The sequence below is a fragment of the Protopterus annectens genome, chromosome 12.part0 (genome assembly GCF_019279795.1).
Source record: "Protopterus annectens isolate FY-2018-M chromosome 12.part0, PAN1.0, whole genome shotgun sequence".
In the NCBI taxonomy this organism is placed as follows: domain Eukaryota; kingdom Metazoa; phylum Chordata; order Ceratodontiformes; family Protopteridae; genus Protopterus; species Protopterus annectens.
This window is the reverse complement of record NC_056746.1, coordinates 1,185,606,883-1,185,633,704: the sequence shown is the minus strand read 5'-3', so window position 1 is coordinate 1,185,633,704 and position 26,822 is coordinate 1,185,606,883. Positions and strand designations below refer to the sequence as shown.

The 26,822-nt window shown below is 43.5% G+C and overlaps 1 protein-coding gene across 1 annotated transcript in view; it reads right to left on the bottom strand.

The window, feature by feature from the left end:
- The window catches only part of PCIF1 (phosphorylated CTD interacting factor 1), a 797,200-nt gene that overhangs the window by 693,422 nt on the left and 76,956 nt on the right, over positions 1-26,822 (bottom strand). The window contains exons 2-3 of the mRNA XM_044090229.1: positions 16,110-16,252; positions 13,949-14,073 (exon numbers count right to left, since the gene is read on the bottom strand). Coding sequence (XP_043946164.1) covers positions 13,949-14,073; positions 16,110-16,233 — 249 coding nt within the window. The 5' untranslated portion in view covers positions 16,234-16,252. The remainder of the gene's footprint in view (positions 1-13,948; positions 14,074-16,109; positions 16,253-26,822) is intronic.

Below are 26,822 nucleotides of genomic sequence, written 5' to 3'. Positions count from 1 at the left end.
TTTGTACTGACATCAATAAAACAGATCCATACTTCCTTACATTAAGGCGTTCCAAGGCTTGTCTCACATCTTCTATTTTTGCTCCTGGCCCACATAACCAACATTCATTATCTTCTCTGCAAATGTAAGTATCAGTTCCTCTAATAACAGAATATCCAATTACAAGAATATCTTTTCTGACCAGATCTGAAGAATCTTCAACTTCTAATACAGTAATATCTGCTCTGTCAATTGTTACAAAGGAATGATCATCATTATTAATCCCACTGTTTTCATTGTGTATTAAATTTGCAAGCATACAGTTCTCATCTAGCTGACTTTATAATTTTTTTTTCAGTAGACTGAAGGTTTTCTGATAAAAATGATCATTCCCTGTAATCTGTGTGTTATATAACAAAGCAGTGTTCTTTTTAGTACGTATTCTCTTTACTTTACAGACATTTATCAGTTTGTTTTTCCTCCTTGTTACTTGTTGTGAACTTCTTCCTTTCTTTCTTTTTTTGTTTCCTTCTAAACACTCAATCATCAGATTGCTGAATACCAGAATTCCAAAGTTGTCAGGGGCATTGCCTTGTTTCATAGGGACTGAATGATCTTTACAGACAATAGATACATAATTTCCTAAATGTGTTCTATTTGCTCTTTGCCCAACAGTATTTACCTCACCAGTCCAGTCATTAATATACGTAACAAGAGTTCTCCAAGCCATGCAAATTGCACAAGTGCAATCATCATCTAGATTTACTTCTAATAATGGTAAGCAAATCATCCAACTTTTGACATGAGGAACACAGATCACCAATGTTATCAGGTGCTACCTTTAAATATGCATAACATTTATTACACTGTACAAGATATTTGTGCTTTAGCAAATCATTAATTGCATACTCATTTAAGGAATCCATATTCAACTTCAAACGAATAAGAAATTATAAAAGAAAAGAATAATCAAAATTAGTAATCACAAAATTCAAAGAGAACTTAAATCAAATTCTATGAGAAAAATCACAAAAGCAATACACAACTAAATACTAAAGTAAGTACAGTAAAGTTGTTGTTCTGACTATACCAGTTCTAAAAGTCAGACAAAAGCTGTAATTCCTTTACATCGCATGCTCATTATCGCTTGCAGTCACACTTAAAAGTAAAGCTCAATAAATCACAAACCAAGATAGGATTTGTTTAAATAAGCTGTGGACTGTCCTCTCTGCAGTCTGTGTGAATTTATAGCTGACTAGATCCTTTGAGATGGCTAGAGCTTGCCTTTCTAAAACCTATCCCTTTCTAACAACAAGCAGTGAAAATTTAAGGAACAAGAAAATATAAATCAAAGTAAATCGTTGGGCTTAGAAGCTATCCCTTCCTTCCTACACACATGAAAAACAGTGGTAAAAAATAAAATATAAATTCAAATAAAAAAAGAAGTTATGTACTCACCATAACTTTCTGTCTGAGTAATTGTACTTCATTTGTCTTCAACCTGTGGAATATGGATCTGTATCGGATCCGAGCCGGCAAATATTACTAGCATCAGCTCCGAGCTTCAGACTCCTCCCCTTACCCATAATACACCTCCACTGCCTTCCATCCCCAGATCGAGTTTTGCTGAACTTATACTGAGAACCCCACCTGATAATATACTTGTGACCTATACTGCAGCCCGTAGGCTGATCATGCGCCAAGGTCTGGGGGAAGGAGGGAGGGACGGTTGAAGACAAATGAAGTCCAACTACTCAGATAGAACGTTATGGTGAGTACATAACTTCTTTATCTGAAGTAGTTTATTTCATTTGGTCTGCAACCTGTGGACAGAGTCCCCGGCTACTAAACTCCTGGGAGGCCCTCATGGCAGGATATTCTGGAGCACCATGGAGACAAAGGATGCTCTCCTTCTGGAAGTCAAATCCAATTTGTAATGAGAAATAAAAGTATGAGATGAGGACCAAGTAGCTGCAGAGCAAATGTCATCCAAAGACACTCTAGACCAGAAAGCTGCAGACATAGCCATGGACCTAGTGGAATGAGCTTTTACCTGACCTGGAGGAGACATGCCTCTGCCCTTACAGACCTGCGGGATGCATGAAGAAATCCATCTAGCTATAGTGACCTTGGAAATAGGATTCCTCAAAAAGGGTCTATAGAAGGAAACAAACAATTGATCAGATTTACGAAAAATTTTTGTCCTGTGTAAATAGAATCGTAACTATGAACATCCAACATGTGTAGCTTGTATTCCATCTTGTTCGTAAAATTGGGAAAGAACACAGGCAAATTTAAAGTCTGATTGATATTGACTGGTGATGCCACCTTAGGAAGAAAAGACGGACTGGTTCGAAGGGAAACTCTGTCTTTATGAAAAATCATGTACGGAAGTTTGATGGACAAGGCCTGTAATTCTGAAACCCTTCTAGCAGAGGTAATAGCTACCAGAAAAGCTGTTTTCCACGATAGAAATTTTAGATCTGCAGTTGCAGCAGGCTCGAAAGGTGGAGCAATCAGAACTTGGTGAACCACAGTAAGGTCCCACGAGAGAACAGGATCTTTGACTGGGGGGGGCGTAGCAAAAAGGTGCCTTTAATAAAAGCTTTACACAGTCTGGAAGATGCTAAGAATGCAGAATTCTCGCCCACATGAAAATGGGAAATGGCAGCCAACTGACCTTTGACAGTACAAAAACTAGCTCCATGTTGAAAAATATCAGCTAGAAAATCAAGAATAGCGGAAATAGGAGCTGTGAAAGTGTCTAAACTCCTCTGAGAGGCCCAGAAAGAAAAACGTTTCCACTTGCTGCGATAAACCTTTCTGGCTGAAGACTTATGAGCAGCTACCAAAATAGATCTAACTGAGGAGGATAGTCCGGGAGTCCTAGCAATTATGGGAACTGGAGCAGCCAAGCTGTGAGCTTCAGGCTGTCCGACTCAGATGAGGCACCCCCAAGGGGTGCGAAATCAAATCCTGAATGGGATCTAGGCTCCAAGGTGGAGCCAGAAGGTGAGACCAAAGGAAGGGAAACCATACCAGGTGAGGCCAGAATGGGGCAATGAGGATCACCTTGCTCCCCAGTCGACAAGCTTTCTGCAGAAACCTCGGAATGCGAGGTACTGGTGGGTAAGCATACAGAAGACCAGGAGGCCAAACATAAACTAGAGCGTCTCTGGGGGACTCTCCCGGCAGGGGATTCAGAGCAAAAAACTTGCTGCACTTCACGTTGGAAGGAGATGCGAAGAGAGCGCAGCAAAGGTGACCCACTCATTGAAGATCTGTTCCGCTACTGACAGATTCGGAGACCACTTGTAAGGCATCAGAATGGTCCGATTTATCCTGTCCGCTTGGATGTTGGATCATCTTGGAATGTGTGTTGCGATGAGAAAGCGACCGGTGGACATCACCCATTCCCACACTCTCATGGCCTCACGACAAAGGGGGTAAGATCTGGTTTCTCCCTGCTTGTTAATCTACCAGACTACTGACATGTTGTCTTATTGAATGGCAACTGTCCCCATAGGAAGAAAGGCATGAAGGTCCTGCAACGCTAGAAGGACCGCCCTCATCTCTAGGACACTGACATGCAGGCTGGTCTCTATGGGGGACTACAGGCCTTGGACTGTCCTGCCCAAACAATGCCCCCCCCCCACCCGAGTTGGGAGGCATCCGTGGTCACTGTGGTTTGGGCCGGGGCTGGAACAAAGGGTCATCCCTCCAAAATGTCCGGAGAGCTCATCCACCATATGAGGGACAACTGACACACTTGACTTAAGTGGACAGGATAAATTCATGGCAGTTCCAACAGGGACCACTGAACCGCTACAGTCCACTGAAGAATCCGCATGTGTAGCCGAGCACATGGAAGAAGAGTGATGGTCACCGCCATCGAGCCTAGGGCCCTCAACATTGATTCTGCCGTAGGGAGGTGAGAACGGTAGATCAAGGAGACATGCGTCCTGAGGTTTAGAACTCTCTCCAAAGTCAGGAATACTTTGCAATGAAGTGTATCTATCATGGCACCAATGTAGTCTATCACCTGTACAGGATCTAGGAAAGATTGGGATGTGTTGATTGTAATACCCAAATTCTGGGCAAGTGTCAGAAAGTAATCCCTGGTTTGGGAAAGAAGACGCCTGGTGTTAGCAGTGAGGAGCCAATCGTCCAGGTATGGAAAGACCTGAATCCCCTGAAGCCTCAGGTGAGCCGCTACAACCGCTATCACTTTGGTAAACACCCTGGGGGCTGTGGTGAGACCAAAGGGTAGGACTTGTAATTGATAATGACTGACTCCTAGCTGGAAGCGGAGAACTTTCTGGAGCTTCTGTGCATTTTTATGTGATAGTAAGCATTCTGGAGGTCTAACGAGCACATCCAGTCACTCTCTTGCAGGCACGGCATGATGGGCTGTAGCATGACCATCCGGAACTTCTCTTTGGCAACAGACAGGTTCAGGGTAGAGAGAGCCAGAATGGGCCTTAAGTACCCCATTTTCTTTGGCACGAAAAAGAACCTGGAGTAGAGGCCCGATCCAGACTGATCTGGGGGGATGGTTTTGATAGCTCGTTTTACACGCAGCTTGGAAATTTCCTGTGCTGCTGCCTCCCTTTGCATGGGCGGAATGTCCGGGAGGTGTCTGGGAGATATGGGGTAACCCACGAAAGGGCTAGAATAACCTCTGGATATGATTTGAAGCACCCAGCGGTCCATTATGGCATCCCCCGACTGCCTCTAGAGTAGAGCAGTTGGGCAACCCCTCAGGGTTACTACCCGGGTCTATCTGAGAAAGTACAGGGGTGTACACTTACCATAAATGCAGATGTTCGAGTGTATTCACTGTTGCAGTTATTACATTTGGGGTTAACTGCTTGCAGTAGTCCTCAGTCGGCCTGATTAATAAAGTCTTGGGTCCTGCGTCGGTTGCTGTCCCTTCTTCCGTGACGTCAGGTCGTTAGGGGTATAAAACATGCAGCCGACACCATTACATCAGTTTTTCTTGTCCCAGATGTCAGGTACCCCCCTAATGGGAAGCAATTAAATCTATAATACAAGGATATACCTCCAACAAAAAGTAAATACACCAAAAATCTTTTTGAGCATAGTAGTGAGAGTAGAGGTATAACCAAAAGAAGAAAGGGGGCTGGAGGGAGGGTAACCAGGACTGCAACAGTGAATACACTTCAACATCTACATTTATGGTAAGTGTACACAACTGTATTATGTTGTTCGTGTTTCACTGTTGCAGTCATTACATTTGGGTAGATTCCCAAAGCTAAGGTTGGGAGGAGGAATTTAAATAGAATAAGGACCAGCTATAAGGCCCTGCAAGACTGCAGTGGCAAAACCAGCTCTGGATTTGGAGAAAATTGGCAAATGATAATGCTTGGTGAAAGTATGTACAGAACTCCAGGTTGCAGCTTCTAGGATGTCCCTTGTAGGGACACTCCTGAGAAAGGCTGTAGAGGTAGATGCAGCCCTGGTTGAATGGGGTCTGATGCCCTGTGAGATAGGTTTTCCATGGTGCTTATAGCAAAAATGAATGCAATGGCCTATTCATTATGAAATAGTTTGCTTTGAAATAGCTTTCCCCTCTGTCCCTGCAGCACTAGCAGTTGTTCAGATTTCCTTTGAGGTTTAGTCCTGTCCAAGTAGAATCTAAGTTGTCTGTCCACATCTATGGAGTGCAGTATCCGTTCCCCTTTGTTCTGTGGATTAGGAAAGAAGGTACGCAAATGAATGGACTGATTAAGAGCCACACTGGATACCACCTTGGGAGGGATTGGTTCTGAGAGATGATGAAAGACTCCACTGCCATAAGAGCCTGTAACTCAGATACCCTTCTTGCAGAAGTGATTGCTAAAAGCAAAGCTGTTTTCCAGGAAAGAAATTTTACATCTGCAGTTGCAGCTGGCTCGAAAGGAGGAAGAGTGAGTTTCTCCAAGACAAAGTTAAGGTCCCAGGATCGAGTTGGTGCTCTCCTCGGTGGCCTTAAATTTTTGGCCCCTCTGAGGAACTGTTTGAGCAGTGGGTGAGAGAAGAGAGGAGGCTCTGTGCTATAATGAGCTGAAATGGCTGAGGCATGAATTTTGATGGAGTAAAAGGACAAGCCCTTATGAAGCATCTTAGTCAAATATTACAGAATCTGAGGTAAATTAGGCACTGCTGCGCTCATCCCTTGAGATTGGTTCCAGTTACAAAATCTTTTCCATTTTGCAGCATAAGATTTTCTATTACTAGGCCTCCTAGCCTCTAAAATGATATCCATCACTGACTTGCTGAGGGGTGGTAAAGGAGAGATTAGGTAATTAGCCAGGCTGCTAGGTTCAGGGTTTGCAGCTGAGGGTGCAGAATCTGGTTCTCCTGCTGAGACAACAGGGAAGGAGTCTGAGGCAGGTGCCATGGGGCCAAGCATAACACACTGTGCAGGAGGGGATACCAGTGTTGGCGTGGCCAGTCTGGTGCAATTAAAATCGTCCTTGGCTTATCCTGTTTGATCTTTAGTAGTACCTTGGAGAGCAGAGGCAGAGGAGGAAAGGCATAAACGGATAGGTTTTTCCAGCTGAAGGATAGAGCATCCACTTTCCAAGCTAGTTTGTGGGGAATCCTTGTGCAAAATTTGTCCAATTGATGGTTCTGGGGGGAGGCAAAGAGGTCTATAGCTGTTGAAAATCCTTGGTTCCAGTTACCACTCGTGTGGGTCCATGAGGTTTCTGCTAAGTCCATCTGCCAGTGTATTTAGTTTTCCTGGCAGGAACTGAGCATGTAGATTCACTTGGTAACTCAAGGCTGTGTTCCACAATGCCATGGCTAGTCTGCAGAGGGGGTAAGAATGTGTACCCCACTGATTGTTTATGTACCACATGACCGTGGTGTTGTCCGTCTTATTAGTTGTCTTAGAAGAATGTGGTCCTTGAAGGCTGTCAAGAGCATCCTGTACAGCTAACATTTCCTTTTGATTTATGTGTAGGTGCATTTGACTTGGGTTCCATTTGCCCTGAATGCACTTCCCTGCCAGGTGAGCCCCCCATGCATAGTCTGATGCATCTGTTGTTAAGGTTTGGGCAGCAGGGGGTAGTGTGAATGGTAGTCCCTTGTTTTGGTGGCAGGCCTCTGCCCACCAAAGGACCTCTAGGCGTAGGCAAGGTATGACAAGAATCATAGCTTATAGATTCTGTGAATGTTGACACCATAGGCTTTTGAGATACCATTGTAGTCTCCTCATATGCAGCCTTGCATATGGAATTAGAAGAATGCAGGAAGCCATGAACCCCAAGGCTTGCAGTATTTGCCTTGCAGATAACTAGGTTTTTTGTGGCCACTTGTTTGAAGTAGGTTGTCAAATGAGTCAGTTTCTCTGGAGTGAGGAAAGCCATCTGGGAAGTTGTATTCAAGCTTGCTCCCAGGAATATAATTTGTTGACGGGTACCAGGTGTGATTTATTTTCGTTTATGGTGTACCCCAGACAAGTCAGTATCCTTTGAACAAAGGCCAGACGATTCAAAAGTATGTCCTGGCTTTCTGCCTCAATTAGACAATCATCCAGGTATGGATATATTTGAATATTTCTTTGCCTGCAGAATGCAATGACTGGAGCTAGGCACTTTGTGAATACCCTGGGCGCAGTAGATAAGCCAAAGGGCAGTGCAGAGAACTGACAAGTACATGTAGCCTGCTTTGAAGCGTAGGTATCTTCTGCAAGACTCCCTGATAGGGATGTGCAGGTATGCTTCTTTTAAGTCTAGTGTAGCCAACCATGCATCTTTGCCTAGCATAGGAAGCAGCTGTTGAAGAGTCAGCATCTTGAATTTTGGAATCACCAGAAAGGCATTTAGAGTAGAAAGGTCCAGGATAGGAAGCCATGTATTGCCTTTTCTGGGTACCAGAAAAAGTCTCGAACAGAAACCTTGTCCCTTTTCCTCTTCTGGTACCAACTGAATAGCCCCCATGCTTAAGAGAGAGAGAGTACTTGATTTTGGGCCTCTGCCTACTGATTTGGAGATAGGTCTGTCCACCCGCTTGGTGTTGGTAAGGTGTGGAAGTGAAATCTGTATCCTTAGGGCACTATATTTAAAACCCATTTGTCCTGGGTAATGAGTTCCCAGTTTTTGGCCTGCAGACCAATCTTTCCGCCTAAAGGAGCATTCAGTTGGAAAGTGCTTGGAAGTTTTAAAAGCAAGTCATTGTGACAGTTTTCCATAGGGAGGAGTCTTACTACTCCCCAATTCGGGTGTGGAAACCCCCCACTGCTTAGTCTTGTGTGTCCCCTGAGACTGAAACCTGGGGTTTCTGCTGTGTCTGGGTTTGGCTTGAGAAGATCTGGAAGGGGCTGGAAAGGACCAATTCTTAGAGGGCCAGTGCCTACTAAATCTAGGAGGCTGAACTTGTAAGAACAGTTTACATAGATTTAGCTTTATCTTCCATCTTTTTAAGAACTTCCTCAGCCTTGTTGCCAAACAGGCGGTCCTGATTTAAGGGAGCATCCAACAATTTAGCTTTAACATGAACAGGCAAAGATTGCTCCTTAAGCCAAGCATGCCTTCTGAGCACAGACCCAGTAACAGCAGCCCTGCAAGAGGCCTCTAATGAATCAAATCCACATTGCAAAGTATGTTTTCCAGCCTGTTCAGCAGAATGCATTAAATCCTGTAATTCTTTATTTTCTGTAGTCAGGAATTAACATAATTTTCTGTTTAAGCAACCCAATAACATGTTGCTGATACTTTAACATGTGAAACTGGCAGTTTAAAGCCCTAATGGCCAAGGTTGCAGAAGTGTAAACCTTCTTACCCCATCTATCCAGCGCCCTGGAATCTCTATCAGAAGGAGTATGATTTTTTAACAGTAGAAGCCTTAATGCCCTTGGGTCCCTACGAAATGGTCTTTGGATCCGCAATAGGATTTTTAAAAAGGAACTTGTGTGAATCAGGGACCCTGTAATATCTGTCAGGTTTTCTGGGAGCAGGAGGCAAAGAATCAGGGGCCAAACTAGATTCTGAAAACGCATCATCAACAATGTCTAGTACAGGAGGAATAGCTAAAGGCCTATGCTGAGGCAGCAGTAAGAAATCCCTAAGCCTCTTTTTTGAATCAGAAAAATCCTGGCTTTCCCAGTGGAAATGCTCCCTTAGAGTATGTAAGGTTTCACCAAAGGAAAAATCCTCTGGAGGGGAAGCAGAGGGAATAGAGTCCTCTGAATCAGAATCCTCGTAAGTAGATAAGGGTAAATCCAGATCATCACAAGAATCAGAAAAATCAGAATCCTGGTCAGAAGATTTATAAACAACTTCAGTCCTAGGTCTCTTAGAAGGGGGGAGGTTGGCTTCCCTTGATTAGAGTTATAAGATCTTCAGCCATTCTTACCATTTGTTTTTTAGGCATAGAGTCCTGAGCATGCGGCCTGGGCATCGGTCTTTTAGGCATGGTACGAGATTTAGGCCTAAATGAAGAAGGAGGCATCGGTTTAATATGCAAGTCTGTAGGCCTGAATACACCCACAGAAGCCAGTGCCTGCACAGAGGCTCCGGACCCATCCAAGGTACAGACATCCGCGGGTTCCATAGTTGAAGCATCTCGTGGCATACCGGACTCCGAATGGGTCTCAGTAGAAGCCTGCGAATCAGAAGTAAAGGGTATCAGGGGCTGCGAAAGCGCCTCACTGAGTACCGGCAAACTGGCGACTGGCTTAGGACAAGCGTCATCAGCAGTTTTGGACCTCGTGGCCTGTCTCAGTCTTTATCTTTGCGTTTTTTCGAAATCCCGGTAGTCGGATGGCTAACCAACGACATTTCTGGATACTTAAACCAAGACCTGAAATATTTAGAAGCAAAAATATACCGACGACGGACAGTGCGCTGATTAAATAAATCAAAAAACCAACAGCAAAGTACGTCGTGGTCAGGGCCTAGACAAGGAATACAGTTGTTGTTGTGTCTTTCGGCTTTTCCTGGTTAGGGGTTGCCACAGTGAAACTCCGGTCCGCTAATGATTGGTAGTTGATTTTTACGTGCCGAGTTACCAGCCCTGATGCACAACCTTCAACGAAAGTACGCCCATTCACGCATGTCACCACGCAGATGACGCTCTAACTGAGAATCGAACTGGACAGCGTCTTACTGTGAGGCGACAATGCTACCGCAGCACCACCACCGCAGGCAAGGAATACAGTATGAATGAAAATCTTTATGGGGTATTTGCTTTCCACAAGTAATGCAATTATTAACTTTTACTGACATCGGTAAGGAGCAAGAAAAAGTTTACCCAATGGGGTAGTAACTTTAGTTGAAGACTTCGGTTGTGAAACTCGAAAATGAAAATTTCAGGAGTCGGCCGACTGGCACTTGCGAACTGCTTCTGCTTCGGGCACCGCACGGCAAGAAAGACTGATGTAATGGCGTCGGCTGCATGTTTTTTACCCCTGATGACCTGACGTCATGGAAGAAGGGACAGCAACTGACGCAGGACCCAAGACTTTGTTAATCAGGCCGACTGAGGGCTACTGCAAGCAGATAACCCCAAATGTAATGACTGCAACAGTGAAACACGAAGAACATCGGTTCTCGAGACCCGAAGTTCCACAGACTCCCTTCTGCCTCTGGGCCGGCGTCCATCCTGTCCCCCTCTGCCTCTAAGAGCTCTGAGTGTCCCAGGAATACTGAGACTTGCAGAACCACAACTTCTTTTGCCCTCTCTGTTTCAGAGAAAAAGACCTTTGAGGGTTAGAGAAGCGGATTCCGATGGCAGACAGTGTCTTCCCGTCCTTCTCACTCTGGACTAGTGTCTCCTTGACAGTCTTACTGAAGAGTGTATAGCTATCATAAGCGGAACTGGCAAAAAGACGCCTTAAAGGGTTTGGAAAATTGACAAAACCTGGGCCAGGCGTTATGCCTCATGGACACGCCGGACCCAGCCGCCCTAGCCGCTTTTCCATAGCATGGGAGAGGAGCCGCATGGACGTATTTGATAACGCTTTTAGAGTGGCCATTCTCGTGGAGAACAAAGCCTTGTCCTCCAGTGACATGGACTTGGGGGGAGACTCCTCCAGCTCCTTTACTAGGTCACGCTGGAGTCTCGTAACATGGGCCAAGTAATTCAGCGCCCTGATCGAAAAGGTAGCTGAAGCATACACCCGCTTCCCTAGGTGGTCCATCATCAGTGACTTCCGGTCAGGAGGGTGGACCGAGGAACTCTCCTGAGCAAGTTCCTTCTTAGTGGCTGCTGCTACCACCATGGCGTCCACAGGGGAGCCCTTATTCCAGGATGGCCTGTCAATGGAGGGGGGGCTTAAAATTTTATCAGGTCGTTTGGGGTTAGGCTCCATGGTGTCTGGTTCCTTCCACACCTGCGAGGTGACCAAATCCACTAAAGGACCCACAGGAGGGAACACCAAGGAAATAGATGAGCCCATGCCGAAAGTCTCCAGGAACACAGACTCATCAGAAGAGGGCTTGTGGGCAGACCAACCTCCCAGTTGGCACAGGATCTCCATGATGTCTCCAAAGCAGACATCCTCGGGAGGTGATCTTGGGGAATCCTCTCCATCATCTGTGTCCTCAGTGAGGGACTCGGGGAGTCCATGTGCCTCCTCTTGCATGTATGTTTGTGAGGCACATCTCTGGTGGGGCTTTCCGGGGGTGCTCACAAGTCATCTGTTCTTCTGGGGGAACCGTCTGGGGCTCTTCGAGCACGAGCTGTCCCTCTGGTAATACAATGGGGGCTGTAGACAGAGCCGAGGGGGTCTGGGAGGAGTCCGAGGGGGCGGTCAGGGGTCTTGATCCGACGGAGTGGACCCTTTCTACCACATCGAACGCCGAAGGAGAGCAGACCTCCTGGGAAGCTAATAAGGAGGCCGGTCTCCTCAGGTCCGACGCGAGAATCGGAGCCTGGCCCGAGGCGGACGGAGCTTCGAGGGTGGGGACCTGGCCCGACTCCTCGGATCTGACACCCAAGCTCTGGCTCCAACAGTGGCTCAGATCCGAACTGCTCCAGGCAGCTGTCTGCATTGAGAAAACAAGTACCGTCAGCACCGACCCCTTGACCAAGGCCAACCTCGGATCTGAGTACTCCGAAGCCGAAGGTTGGATTGGAGAAGGACAGACAGAATGAAAGAAAGGAAGTGAGCTCCCCACTCCAGAGGGAGGGGGGGCTGGCAAGACCCCCATCTGGATCTGTGTACAGATAAAGTGCCTCATCATCTTATCCAGATCCATATCTGACAAGGAGCGGGTTGGACCGTGACGAGGCCATGGACTCTGACCTGGCGGGTCAGGGAACCGAGGCCCACGAGACTGGTCGTGCTCCTCCAGCTCCGGGGAGAACCACGGAGATCGGAGCAGAGGGGAATTACGGATATGTGCTGACTTGCTTGGAGAAACTAGGTCTGGGGACCTCTTCCTCTTTTCCCTCGTCTTCGACTCGCTCTCCTTTTCTCTACCTCTCTTCTGCTCCGCTACCACAGGCTTAGATGCAGGAGTTTGAGTTCCAGCCTGGGATGGAGGAGAGGCAGTCAAAGCAGCCGCTGTGACTGAAGCTGAAGACGAGGAAAGAGATTCAGAAGGAGGAAGAAGACTTTTGAGGGCCAACTTGGCCTTCCTATCCTTTATAGCTCGGGGGTTGAACCCCACACAAATAGAGTTAATCTACACTAAGGTGGGCCACACCCAAGCACAACACACACAGAGTGTGGCCATCTGCTGGGGAGAGCTTATGGCCACACTCAGTGCAGCGCTTCAACACAAGCTTTTCGGCCATCCTAAGTAAAGAAAGAAAGCCTTAGCAAAAAAACAGGCAAATACTTTCTTTAACTTAAACACACACACACACACCCATTCACCACACTAGTCCATAGACAACCCTGAGAGGGGGAGGGGCACCACAGAACAAACTACTCTAACTACCTAACCAGACTAACACTCGACACCAAAGTGATGGGAGGGGAGATGGGGTACCTAAACTAATCTAGACTGATGAAAAAAAGTGAAAGTTTTTTTTACTTATAGTAATTAAATAACCCACTGCTAGCTGGAGCTCAGAAGACACTATGTATAAGCAAATTGCGGCAAACGAGATCTGGTGATGGAAGGCAGTGGAGATGTATTATGGGTAAGGGGAGGAGTCTGGAGCTCAGAGCTGATGCTAGTAATATTTGCTGGCTCGGATCCAATACGGATCCGTATACCACAGGTTGAAGACCAAATGAAGTAAACTACTTCAGATCTTGTCTTACCAGTCAATCCTTCAGTAAATCACAAACCAAGGTAGGATGATAAGCTCTGGATGGCAAAGCCCACTGCTTACTTCGTACAAACTGAAACTTAACATAGTGTTTAGTCTTATCTCAGTCACTGCCTGTGGATGTAAGCAGAGGGATAATAGAGTTTCTGACCGAGTTCTGTGCTGAATGGTGTTTGGTATAGCGTGTATCCATCTATCTTTGGAGGAGGAGAGAAGCACTGGCAAGTGGCAACGGACTATAATACAGAGTTGCACCAGCTACCACTGCTAACTTCTCCAAGGTATTACTTTCAATGGACAGATACACCCTCATATATTATGATGGGAAAAGGGGACATATCTCCATCCCAGAAAAAACTCTAAATGTGTTTATATCTTGTTGGAGGAATGGTAGTCAGCAAACCACCTGCCAATCATATTGTGTGCTGATGGGTTGCTCTTTTATGTAAGCAAATGAAACTCTGGTGTCTATGCTGGAAGGATGAAAAAGGCTAAACTCTAAACCTAATTTATGGTATCTGGACATTATTGTTTAAGTTAAAAGATTAAAGTGCAAAACATGCTCCTCCAAATTCAGCATATTTACACTGTAAGTAAAGTGTTCAAGCTCCACTGACTACTCATGTGTTTCTACTGCCAGTCTGCACAGTAACTAGGTCACATTGTAAGTTTAAACAATGAACAACGTTCCTAGAAATAGTGTGGTGTCTTATTCTCAGTCTCCAGATAAACTCACAATAACATCATGTTGTCCCAGTACTGGCATTTCCCACAGCGACTGGTTGGTGAACCTGTTGAAATAGTATGGCCGGTTTTCTCGTTTGCTCCAGCATTTTGACCAACCCGCCTGCACCAGTTCATCTGAAACAGATGAGAAGGATCAGTTCAAAGTCAAAAACTCAAAGTCAAGCTTAGTTAGAAGCCAAATCATCAACATTTCTTTCAAGGTTGCTATAACTCTAAGACTGGCATAACATATGAGAAACTTGCACAGCATTAATTCTTTTTCATTCTACTACAACTTCATCTTAACACAATTCCATGTGTGTTTACTTCAGAACACACATTTAAGTGAAAACCTAAAGTTTGAAAAAGTACATTTGTTGTCTGACTCCGTGAAACATGACACTGAGCTCAAACTGCAATATTTAAATGTTAATCTGTGAACACTTTCCATCCTACAGCCAAGAGGATTTAGGAAGGCAAAGCACTCAATTGCAAATGAACAAGAATCCTCTTATAAAAGTCCACCCCCAGCACATCAAAAAATAAAGAGTTTGCGACCAGACTGCTATATCCATGGGGCTGACACTACAGAATACAGTGAAACAGAAATTCTGTCCTAGCTCCTACTGCAACATTTACTGTTGAAACAGATAGAAAACACCTCAATCTTGCCCTCAGGAAATCTTACAGTCACAGGTTTGTGCTCAGTACAGAACAATAAATCTTGGCTAGATTAAATAAAGTACTTTTCTATTAAAGTACAAGATAACAAAGGTACTGCCAGTTGGCAAAAGTAACATCGTTTTAAATAAACTACAATATTTTTCAAAATAATTGTATTCTGTTGTATTTAATGAATTCCCAACAGCAGAGATGAAAGGGCTCATTTAGAAAAGCCGGTCTGCTTCTGCACCCTACATTTATTTATTTACTTATTTATGTATTTGCTGCAGTGTTAATAGACTAAACATAGTAGTGAACAAGCAGACTACAATGACACGTGATCCTTGACACATAAATCTAATGGCTTCCCACTAAACATTCTTTGCAAGATGCAGCATAATGTTTTCACAAGTTAGGGAAATGAGAACTCAATCATCACTTTTAGTGCTATTAGAATAGATACAAATGATATTTCCGAGAACACACTGTAAAATTATTCCATGTTTTCTTGACTGTAGAACATGTTACGTTCAGCTATAAAACACTGCTATGTAAAGAAAAAGCTAAATAAATGTAGATTGAAAGATGAGAAAGAAAAGGCAAAATAATTCAACTAAGGTCCGAATTCAATCTGCACTTTAGAAAGTACATATTGCCTCAAAGATCTATCTCTGTACTCTGTTTCCTGCAGACTTTTGAGAAAAGATCTATGCCTGACATACAATGCATCCTTGGATCCTATTCTGACAAGACCTTTAACATTTCTGCGAAATGAACAGCAGCAGAATTGCTCAATCTAGGGATCTAAACTTTGCTTGCTTCATAAATAAGATTCGTTGGAGCGTATGTGTCGCAAAGCATTCCCCTTCTCTGGAACAGGCTTCCAAGCTTTGAGATGCAGAGGTCTCCTCCAACACTATTCAACAGAAACTTGTATCAATGCATGGGAAATCGGAAATACACTGTAACTAGCACCTATGTCTCTAACGGACCAAGGATGCTTATAAATCTTGCCCTAGCCTATATTACCTCTTAAAGATATGGTTTACAAGGAATTCAATCAGTTTTTATACGGTGATTGATAAATAAGATTCGTTGGAGCGTATGTGTCGCAAAGCATTCCCCTTCTCTGGAACAGGCTTCCAAGCTTTGAGATGCAGAGGTCTCCTCCAACACTATTCAACAGAAACTTGTATCAATGCATGGGAAATCGGAAATACACTGTAACTATCACCTATGTCTCTAACGGACCAAGGATGCTTATAAATCTTGCCCTAGCCTACATTACCTCTTAAAGATATGGTTTACAAGGAATTCAATCAGTTTTTATAAGGTCACTGATTGTATCTCACAACAATACCACAAGACCCTAGAATCTAAGCAGTAACTCCCATTTTGTCCTGTCACATAGCACAAAAACAGCATCCTACCACTGAAGACTGAGAATCAGCTCTCCACACTCATACAACAAAGCAGGATTATACAGAATGACATGGTCTGTGCCGCACCTGGAAGATCCTGCACCAGCTTCATGGGCTTTGGTGACTCATGCTGTTGTTGTTCTTGGTTAACAGTTGAGTTTATTACCAATGTTGGCTCACTTTTCACAGCTCCATGGTTCTCGCTTGCCATCTCTTCACAGCTGTTCTGACTGAAAAAAAAAAGTTTATTATGCACCTTGTATAAGAACCATTCCTTTTGTTACACTACTTTTTAGCGTCACCCCCAATCATTTAGGTAATAGCAATATTGCTGACAGTGAAACATTGCTAATAAGTATGCAAATGGCTAGAGCTGTAAAGTGAACAAAGACATATTTAGTCAGTCTCTTATTTACAAGCACAACCTGTAACACTACAAAACAGAAAAGGCCAGCCACCATGGTAGAAAGTACAGCAAATTCACATGCAGAATAAAAGGGAAACAGGAGGCAGACATGGAAGAAAATTAAAGACAAACAACTAACCATACTTTCATACAAGACAGGATGCAATAATCATAAATGTATAGCTAGCAGAAGCATTGGGTGTCAGTTATAAGTGGACAGATCAATAACTTTCAACCTTTCTGTTGTGGTGCAATCTTACAGAAGCTCTCAACACTATTCAAGGAGCCTAGTAACCCTATTCTTTTAACTTTCTCAGACCATATAATTTTATAAGAATTTTACAGTAATTTCACTTTTACAGTGTATGTAACTGGTACCGAGAAAGATCTTATGTAAATAACCCAAATGGATTTATACCTTTACAAGATTGTACTAGCTTTTTTATTAAAACTGAAAACATAACATTTAAGTTGCTTTGAACTTGCAAAGGTATTGAATCAATAACCCTCCCGGACTATCATTCTGCCCTTAATATGAAACTTGAGACTAATTAATGAATAACAGATAGACACATTCTCCAACTAACAAGAAATACTTGATTTTTAACATGAACAGAAATTTGGGGGGGGTGCTAGGATAGTTAAGGAGAGCTACACCAAGCAGAGAAATGAGAGTTTAATCCTTCATTTGACTGCACCCATATCTTGTAAAATATTTTACTTTCTGCTAAATTACTGACAATTACAGTCAGTCAATAATACTAGAGTTATAAACCATTGTTCAGAAAATAATATGATGCAAAACCTGTTGTCATATTAACTTTTTAAATGAATGAGAGTAATACTTAAAATCTGTCGCCATTTGGGGTCTTCACTTCCTCTCTCCATCACACATGGCTTTGTCCAGAATTGTTCAGCAAAGAAGTCGAGAGCTATGCAAGGTGATGGAAGGGCCAGGCACTAAGAATCTATAGCTGGAGGTGGAAGGTGCAGGGCCTAAGTAAGTACAGCTGGAAGGAAGGGTTTGGTTTCTAATAAAAAAAAAAAAAAAAAAAAAAAAAAAAGAAGCACTAGAGAAAGATATTTAAGCAAGGCAAGAAATGAGCTAATAAAACTTGGTGAGACAGCAGACAACAAATCATAAGCATATCTGTGTGTGTGTGTGTGTGTGTGTGTGTGTGTGTGTGTGTGTGTATAGTTAGAATCGGAAAACAAATAATGAAAACTAACCTAAGCATTTGTTAGTAAGTACAAACTGTAAAGGGTGATCTTTAGCATTATTTTTCTATATTAAAGCTCTGCATTGTCTAGATGTTAAAAGTGATAATCCTAGGCTAAAAAAGAAAGCATAAATAAAGGAAGGCAGATGACAAAGTATGTTGCAAGAACAAATTACTGCAAGTTGAACAAAGCAAGCAAGTGCATAAATACGGTCCTTGAAAAACTGCAAAATGTGGAGGCAGTACCGACATTACAACTGGAGTTTCTGATGAATGTACAACCTTAACAGCAAGAATATTGCCTCAGGTAGAATATTTTACTTAGTAATAAAAGTGCAACATAACACGATTATTTCTAACATCAATTATTTACTCAAATACAGTACAACTCAATTTTCTTCTGAATTCCAAACTGTTTAATTTTCACACCAAAGAATAAAAAGGTCACACAGACAAACCAAAAATCTAGCCAAATGAGAGTTTTCACTGTGTGATACCTTAAACCTCCTGTAATACAGGCTCGTGGGATATATGCAAATGACCCCTTAAAGCCATTAAGAGTTTCAGCTTCTGAATGCCCTTAACTTTATTTATTTATTTATTTTTTTATGGATACACTCAGGCCGATAAAGCCAAACCCAACTAACTGTGGACATGCACATTTTAGCCTTCTTATAACCTGGCCAGCACAGCATAAGCAGACGGTTTGATTATACGTAAGAGACACAGGGTCTTTACATCCAGCTGATGTCCATAACCCTTAAGATGTCTGCAAAACATCCTAACTAACATCTAAACCAAAGATCACAACAGACAAGCCAATTAGTAAAAACTGCAAGACAAATCTAGCCAAGCTAGAGTTTTCACTGTGTGATACCTTAAACCTGCTGGCCCATGGGATATTGGATATATACAAATGACCCTTAAGGACATAAAGTGTTTCAGCTATACCAAATAACCCCTAGGATCAAAAACTACCTGCTCAACAATAGTGAACTTGAAAAAAAATGCATTGGAAACTGTGTAATCTGCCTATATATGGCATTTGTATTCTTACATTTTTTTAATGTCAAGTAGGTGTGGGAAAGCAAGTTATGGTCAGAGGTAGCACCTATTCTATAAAAGGGCATTTTTCATGCGATTCTAAACAGGTTGTCTATCTGGCCTGTTGTAAAACATGCTCAGCATTTTATGTGGGCAAAACTTCTAGGAGATTAAGAGAGAGAATTTACAAACACCTACTTGACATTAAAAAATGCAAGAATACAAACGCCACTGCATAATTTCCAACATATTTTTTTCAAGTTTATTATCGTTGAACAGGTAGGAGCATAGGATCATAGGAGGTTACTAGGCTAATGGCCCTGGGGCTTTTACAAGCCTAGCCAAGAGTTTAATCCCAAAAAGAAACTCAGTCGGCACCTGTCGCCCCTGTCTGTGAGGTACACAGGTGGAACCCCTGGACAAATTTGTGTTTTCTCATCCAGTCATCAAGTCTGCACTTGAAGAGGGTCGGCGAGGTACTCTGCTTGACGTGTAAGGGAAGTCTATTCCAGAGATGGGGCAGCCTCTGGGAGACAAACCGATCTCTCCAGCAGGTTTTGTTGATGTCGCATATTAGATTCAGGCCTTTAGAGCAGGCAATGCACAAGGAGTTAGACTTACGGATATGAAGCATCTCTAGCAGGGCAGGGTCCGAGATTGCCTTGTAGGCGAGACAACAGATCACCTCTGCGCAATCTGTATACCGAGTACAGTGACAGTGATTTGACTCTGTCTGCATTGGACAGGTTTTGGAGGTCATGGATTCTCTTTGTGAGGTATTTCTGTGGCCTTTCCAGTCGGTGCAGATGTTTAGAGTGGTACATATCAAATGGGGCGTTATACTCAATTACTGGCCTAATGAGGGAGGAGTACAGAGAGGTAATAACCTTCTTTTTTCTGGATGCAATCCCTTTACTTATGAGATGAACCAAGTAAAAGGCTTTTTTGACTACTGCCGCTATATGATGGTCGAATGTGAGATTGTTATCAACCTGAGTACCCAGGTCTCTCACCACAGATTGTGTGCTTAGGGAGTTGCCATCGATGTTGTAATTAGTAGGGGCTGTGCTTTTGCTGAATGGCATGATGACAGATTTTTTTGCGTTAAGCTTGAGGCCATGACTTTGGGACCAGTTACTAGTTGCTGTGAGACCCTCTTGCAGTATGTTAACATCATTTGGGGAGTCAATAACAGCACCCAACTTACAGTCATCCACAAACTTGGTCAGCCACAGGACTTTTGTCTTTGCCTGTACTCTCAGAAGTAGATGCCAAACAGAAGAAGGGGTCCACGGACAGATCTCTGGGGAACTCCACTAGTGCCACATCTGCTATCGGAGGTGGAGGCGCCTATTTTTTACCTTGAGGGTCCTGTTTTTGATCCTAGGGGTTATTTGGTCAATGAGCACCTAGATAAAAATGAATTAAAATAGCAATTATTACTGGATGCCATACATTTACCAGGTTTGAATGATGCCTGTTCCATTGCTGCTGTGTTAAAATTTAAGAGATTGGAAGTGTAATCATCCAAAAGGGTTTGCCTCTTTAAAAATTCTAAACCTTAAAAATGTATTGAATTAGTAATGTGGTCTTATTGGTTTTAACTTTTTTGGATTTGTGCTTTTACCTTTAAATATCTAGTATGATGTCTGTATTTTAGATTATTTGTTCTGATGAAGTTCCTAAAGTGAGGAATGAAAGCACTCAACTAATTTTATACTATCTACATTTGAATTAAAAATTTGGTTGAACACAACTGGATTATCTTTGTTGTTACTTGTTGTCCTATTGGCTTCGTTGCACGGAATTCATCTGTGTTTTTGGAATTTGTGAATATTCCGAGAGTTGCTTTCTTTTTTTTTTTTTTTTTTTTTTGGCATGTCGGCACATGCCATTTTGAGTACTGACATTATGATAGGGAGCCAATACAAATGTAGGAGTTAGTGGATTAGCTTTAAGCAGAGAGGCAGCAAGTAAGTTAGAGATAGAGTGGAAGTTCGGAAATACACCAGTAACCAAGGATGATTCCGCAGAAATTAATTACACATATCTACACCTATATACAGGTACACCAATGCGTGTACACATCATATTTCTCAACCTCGTAGCAGAAGAAATCTGGACAAAGTTAAAATAATGGGGGGACAAAGGCTCAAAAACAGGGACATATTTAAATATTACTTTTACAAAATTAGAAAGTTCAAAAGAATCAAAGACCCCTTCCAAACATGGCTGCACAAACGATTCACACTCTGAATCCAAAAAGCTTTTATTAACTAAAAAGTACAGTTTTGTACCTACCATAAATGTAGATGTTCGAGTGCTAATACAGCTGCAGTAATCACAGATGGGTTTTCTGCCGTCAGGCGGGTCCTCGGTCGGCCGAATTCCAAAGTCTAGGTCCGGCGTCGGTTGTTGTCGCTTTCTTTCCTGACGTCAGTGAGGCAGGAGTATATAAGACACAGCCGACGCCATTTTCTTCAGTCTTTCTTGCCCCAGATGTCAGGTGCCCCCAAAAGGAAGGCAATACATAAATTATAATTATATACATGAAATGCAATATAATCAAAAAACAGTAGTTACAAGCAAATATACCATAGAAGGATAACCCAATCAGGTTGTATGAAGAGGGGTTAGGCCCTAGGCCTTTACCAAGAGGGGAAGGAGGGAGGGAAAACTGTACTGCAGCTGTATTAGCACTCGAACATCTACATTTATGGTAGGTACAAAACTGTACTATGTTCATCGTGCATACAGCTGCAGTAATCACAGATGGGTAGAATCCCAAAGCTACGCACAGGGTGGTAGGCACTAGGTGGAACTGGGATGAGCCAGAATGCCCTGCAACACAGCAGTGGCAAAGCCTGCTCTAGTTTTGGAATATAAAGGCAGGTGGTAGTGTTCTGTGAAGGTATGCACAGAACTCCAAGTGGCTGCCTCCAAAATATCTTTGGTAGGAACTCCTCTGAGGAAGGCTGTAGAGGTAGCTGTGGCCCTGGTGGAGTGGGATCTGATGCCTGTAGGGACAGATTTTCCATGATAGGAGTAACAAAACCGTATGCAGTGGCCTATCCATTTTGAAATTGTCTGTTTGGTAACTGGCTTCCCCTTGAGCTCCTACAGCATAGGACACAAAAAGTTGTTCTGATTTCCTGAAAGGCTTTGTTCTGTCCAAATAATAACGTAGCTGTCTATGGATGTCTAAGGAGTGTAGCAGCCTTTCCCCTTTGTTTTGAGGATTGGGGTAAAAGGTAGGTAAGTGTATGGCTTGATTTAAAGCTACCCTGGATACCACTTTAGGCATAAATGACGGGTTGGTTCGAAGGGAAACCCTGTCCTGATGGAAGATGAGAAAGGGCTGCACAGCCATGAGGGTTTGTAGTTCCGAAACCCTATGAGCTGAGGTAATGGCCAGGAGGAAAGCTGTTTTCCAGGACAAATATTGCAAATCTGTTGAGGCAGCTGGTTCAAAGGGAGGCAATGTTAATTTTTCTAGAATGTAATTAAGATCCCAGGCTGGAATTGGTTGTTTCCTTGGTGGTCTTATATTCTTAGCCCCTCTGAGGAACTGTCTTAAGAGTGAGTGAGAGAATAAGGGTGGATCTGTGTTGAATTCTGCAGAAATGGCTGAGGCATGGATTTTTATGGAGGAAAATGAAAGTCCACTGTTCAGCAGCTCAGCTAGATACTGTAATACCTGAGGCAAATTCAGTTTTCTAGGGTCCTGGCCTTTTTTCTCATTCCAAGAGCAAAACCGTTTCCATTTTGCGGAGTATGCCTTTCTAGTAGATGGCCTTCTGGCCTCCAAAATGACATCCTGCACCTCTTTGGGGAGTAGAGTCTGTTGTGGTGTTAAGGAATTTTCCATGCAGCGAGATTGAGTGTTTTCAGCTGACTGTGAAGAGTTTTGTAGCTGTGCTGAGTCAGCAGAAGAGGCATTAGAGGTAGGGACCAGGGAGGAGTATATGTTAGGCTCCTCAGGAGTGGGTACCAGTGTTGTCTTGGCCAGTCTGGAGCAATCAGTATCATCTTCGGTCTGTCTGCTCTTGCTTTCAAGAGCACCTTGGGCAGAAGAGGCAGAGGTGGGAAAGCGTAAACTGTCCATGCTGTCCAACTGAATGAAAAGGCGTCCACTCTCCAGGCCTTTGGATGAAAAGTCCTTGAACAAAACTTTTCCAACTGATTCCTGTGGGAGGCGAAGAGATCTATGTCTGGCCTCCCCCACGCTTGGATTATCTTTGTAAACACTTGAGGATGCAACTTCCATTCGTGTGGATCTGTCATATTTCTGCTTAGATTGTCTGCCAGCGTGTTTTCCAAACCTGGCAAGTACTGTGCTTGAAGTTCGATTTGCCATTCCAGAGCCAAGTTCCAAAGTGTCATGGCTAGTCTGCACAGGGGGTATGAATGTGTTCCTCCTTGTTTGTTTATGTACCACATTACTGTGGTGTTGTCTGTTCTTATCAATAATTGTCCTGGATGCAGGAGGTCCTTGAAAGCTGTAATTGCATTTATCACTGCTAGCATTTCTTTTTGATTGATGTGAAGGTGCTTTTCCTTTTGGGACCATTTGCCCTGAATGCACCTGTCTGTCATGTGCGCCCCCCAGGCGTAATCTGAGGCATCTGTTGTGATGACTTGATTTGCTTGAGGCTTGCAGAATGGGAGACCTGTGTTTGTTTGACATGCTTGGGCCCACCATAGAAATTCCTTTTGCAAACATGGAATTATTGGTATTATTGTTTCCAAACTGTGGCTGTGCTGAGACCAAAGGTTTTTTAGGTACCATCAAAGTTTCCTCATATGCAACTTTGCACATGAGATTAAAAGAATGCAAGATGCCATGAAGCCCAGAGCCTGCAGGATTTTCCTTGCAGTAAGCCTGGTACAATTTGCTAGTATTTTGAAGTATTGAGTTAGTTGCCCCTGTTTTTCTGGCATAAGATAGGCCATCTGGGTGTTTGTGTCCAAGTTGGCACCCAGGAAAGTTATTTTCTGAGATGGTGTTAGCCTGGATTTCTCTTTGTTGATTGTGTATCCCACAGAATGCAGTAACTGTGTTACATAAGCCAGATGTTCCAGAAGTATGTGCTTGCTGTCCGCTTGGATCAGGCAGTCGTCCAAATAAGGGTAAATTTGTATCCTTTGAAGTCTGCAGTAGGCAATTACTGATGCCAGGCATTTCGTAAATACTCTAGGCGCAGTAGATAAGCCAAAGGGCAATGCAGAGAATTGATAGTGTATTGAACCTGCAAGAAATCTGAGGTATCTTCTGCAGCTTTGTCTGATTGGGACATGCAGGTATGCCTCCTTGAGGTCCAATGTTACCAGCCAAAACTCCTTGCCCAGCATGGGAAGAAGCTGCTGTAATGTGAGCATCTTGAATTTTGGTACGAGTAAGAATGTGTTTAGGATGGATAAGTCCAAAATGGGTCTCCAGTCGGATCCTTTCCTTGGTACCAGAAATAGCCTGGAGTAAAAACCTTGACCTTACTCGTGAATAGGTACCTCTTGAATAGCTTTCATGTCTATGAGCTTTGAAATTTGTAGTTGTGCCTCTGCCCTTTGATTGTGTGGCAGGTTTGGCATGCCTCTCATTTTTGGAAGAGTGTGAAAATGAAATCTGTAGCCTCTGTTTATAACGCCCAGGATCCACTTGTCTGTTGTGACAATATGCCAATTTCTTGTAAATAATGCCAGTTTTCCTCCCAAGGGTGCTGCCAGCTGAGACTTGCTTGGCATGGAAAACAGGAAGTCATTGGGTTTGTTTCCTGTATTGTTGTGCACTGTCTTCGCCACCTCTTGGTGCTGGAGTTTGCCATTGCCTGCCTCTATATGATCCTTGTGATTGTCCTCTGCCCCTTGTGCCTGTATCTACCTCTTTGGGGCTTGTCCGTGGCTGGAAAGGACCAGTTTTTAGAAGGCCAATTTCTGCTAAAACGTGGTGGTTGAACCTGTAGAAAAGCTTTGACAGTTTGCATAGATTTGGCTTTTTCTTCCATTTTCCGTAGTATCTCCTCAGCATTAGTACCAAATAACACATCCTTTTGTAAAGGAGCATCTAATAGTTTAGCTTTCACATGATCAGGCAAGATTTGTTCCCTAAGTCAGGCATGTCTACGAATGACTGATCCTGTAACAGCAGCTCTACTTGAGGCCTCTAGGGCATCATAGCCACATTGTAAGGTGTGTTTACCCACTTGTTCTGCACTATGCATCATATCCTGCAACTCCTTCAAGTCTGGTTGTTCAGGTTGAGACATTTTATTTCTTAATTGTGATAACAGAAACTGCTGATATTTAAGCATATGAAACTGACAATTTAAGGCCCTCATGGCTAGGGTGGCCGAGGTATATACCTTTTTCCCCACCTTTCTAAGGATCTTGACTCTCTTTAGGAAGGTAGTGGATTCTTAGCAGTAGAGGCCTTCATTCCCTTGGGGCCTTGAGAAATGGTTTCAGGGTCAGCATTATGGCTTTGTAAAGAAATTGGTGAGAGTTAGGAACTCTGTAGTACCTATCAGGCTTGACTGGGGCAGGAGGCAGGAATCCGGATTAAGGCAAGCCTCGAATAAACATCATCAAGTATGTCCAAGACAGGAGGTATCGCCAGAGGTCTGTGTTGAGGTAACAAGAAATTCCCTAAGTCTTTTCTTGGAATCAGAAAAGTCTTGGCCTTCCCAATGGAAGTGTTCCCTCAAGGTGTGCAAGGTTTCCCCAAAAGAAAAATCCTCAGGAGGAGATACAGAAGGAATGGACTGCTCTGCATCAGAATCTTCAAAAGGGGAGTAAGAGTGTTCCTCTACATCAGAATGTTCTGAAAAAATGCAGCCCTGATCAGAAGAGGGAGAATCTTCCTCCACTCTGGGTCTCTTGTCTGGAGGGGGTTGGGAACCCCTGATAAGAGTAATTAAATCCTCAGCCATTTTAAGCATCTGCTTTTTAGGCATGGGGCCTGGAGATGGGCCCTGTGCAACAGGCCTGTTGGGATGCCTGGCTGATTTGGACTTGGTAAAGGCCTTAATGGAAAAGGAAGATGAGGGTCTAAAGACACCATGGATGGAAGTGGACCTGTCCACATTAGGAGGCTCAACGCTCACAGTGGCTTCGGTGGTTGTAGTCTGGGTCTGGGCCGAGGTACCTGCGGTCTCGGTTACAGAAGACACAGCCAAAGAAGTGTCGTTGGTAGTCAGGGACTGCATAGGCGTCTCGCTGAGAACCGGACCACGTGTAGCCGGTTTTGGCGTGGTGTCGGTGGGGACCGCGGACCTCGCGTGTCGGTCCTTGTCCTTACATTTTTTGGACAAAATGGTAGTCAGAGTCTCCGACGACATTTTATAATCAAAGGCTGTACCAAAAAAGTGTTGGGCGAACTCCGCCAGACGCTTAATAGTGCGTTTATTGAAAGTAGCGCAAAAGCGACAGCCCGAGACGTCGTGGTCTGGGCCTAAACAAGGTATGCAGAGGGAATGGAAATCCTTATGCGGTATTTGCTTCCCATAAGAAATACAATTGTTAACTTCTTCTGACATCGGTCTGAGGCAAGAAAAGTTTCCCCAACGGGGTACTTAGCTTTAATGAAGACTTTGGTTTCCAATTTTTCGTAAATTCAGGAGCTGGCCGACCGGCACTTGCGAACTGCTTCTGCTTCGGGCACCGCGCGGCAAAAAAGACTGAAGAAAATGGCGTCGGCTGTGTCTTATATACTCCTGCCTCACTGACGTCAGGAAAGAAAGCGACAACAACCGACGCCGGACCTAGACTTTGGAATTCGGCCGACCGAGGACCCGCCTGACGGCAGAAAACCCATCTGTGATTACTGCAGCTGTATGCATGATGAACATCTGGTAAGCGCTTTCACAAAAAGTATTCTGCTTCTTCAGACTGACAACTAATAAAGCAAGTAATTTAAAAAGTAAGACACAGCCAATCATAATAGCTTAGAAAAGTCACGTCATCAAATCAATTAAGCAATAAAACTCAAGTAACGAGTTAACTGCCTACAGTTGTAAACAATATATATTAAAATTATTAAATCAACTTAGAAACAGTAACGTATCTTTACATTCATAGTGCAAGAGCAAAAGATTCCCCAAAACAGAATTCCTGGTTATGGAAACAGTAATCATC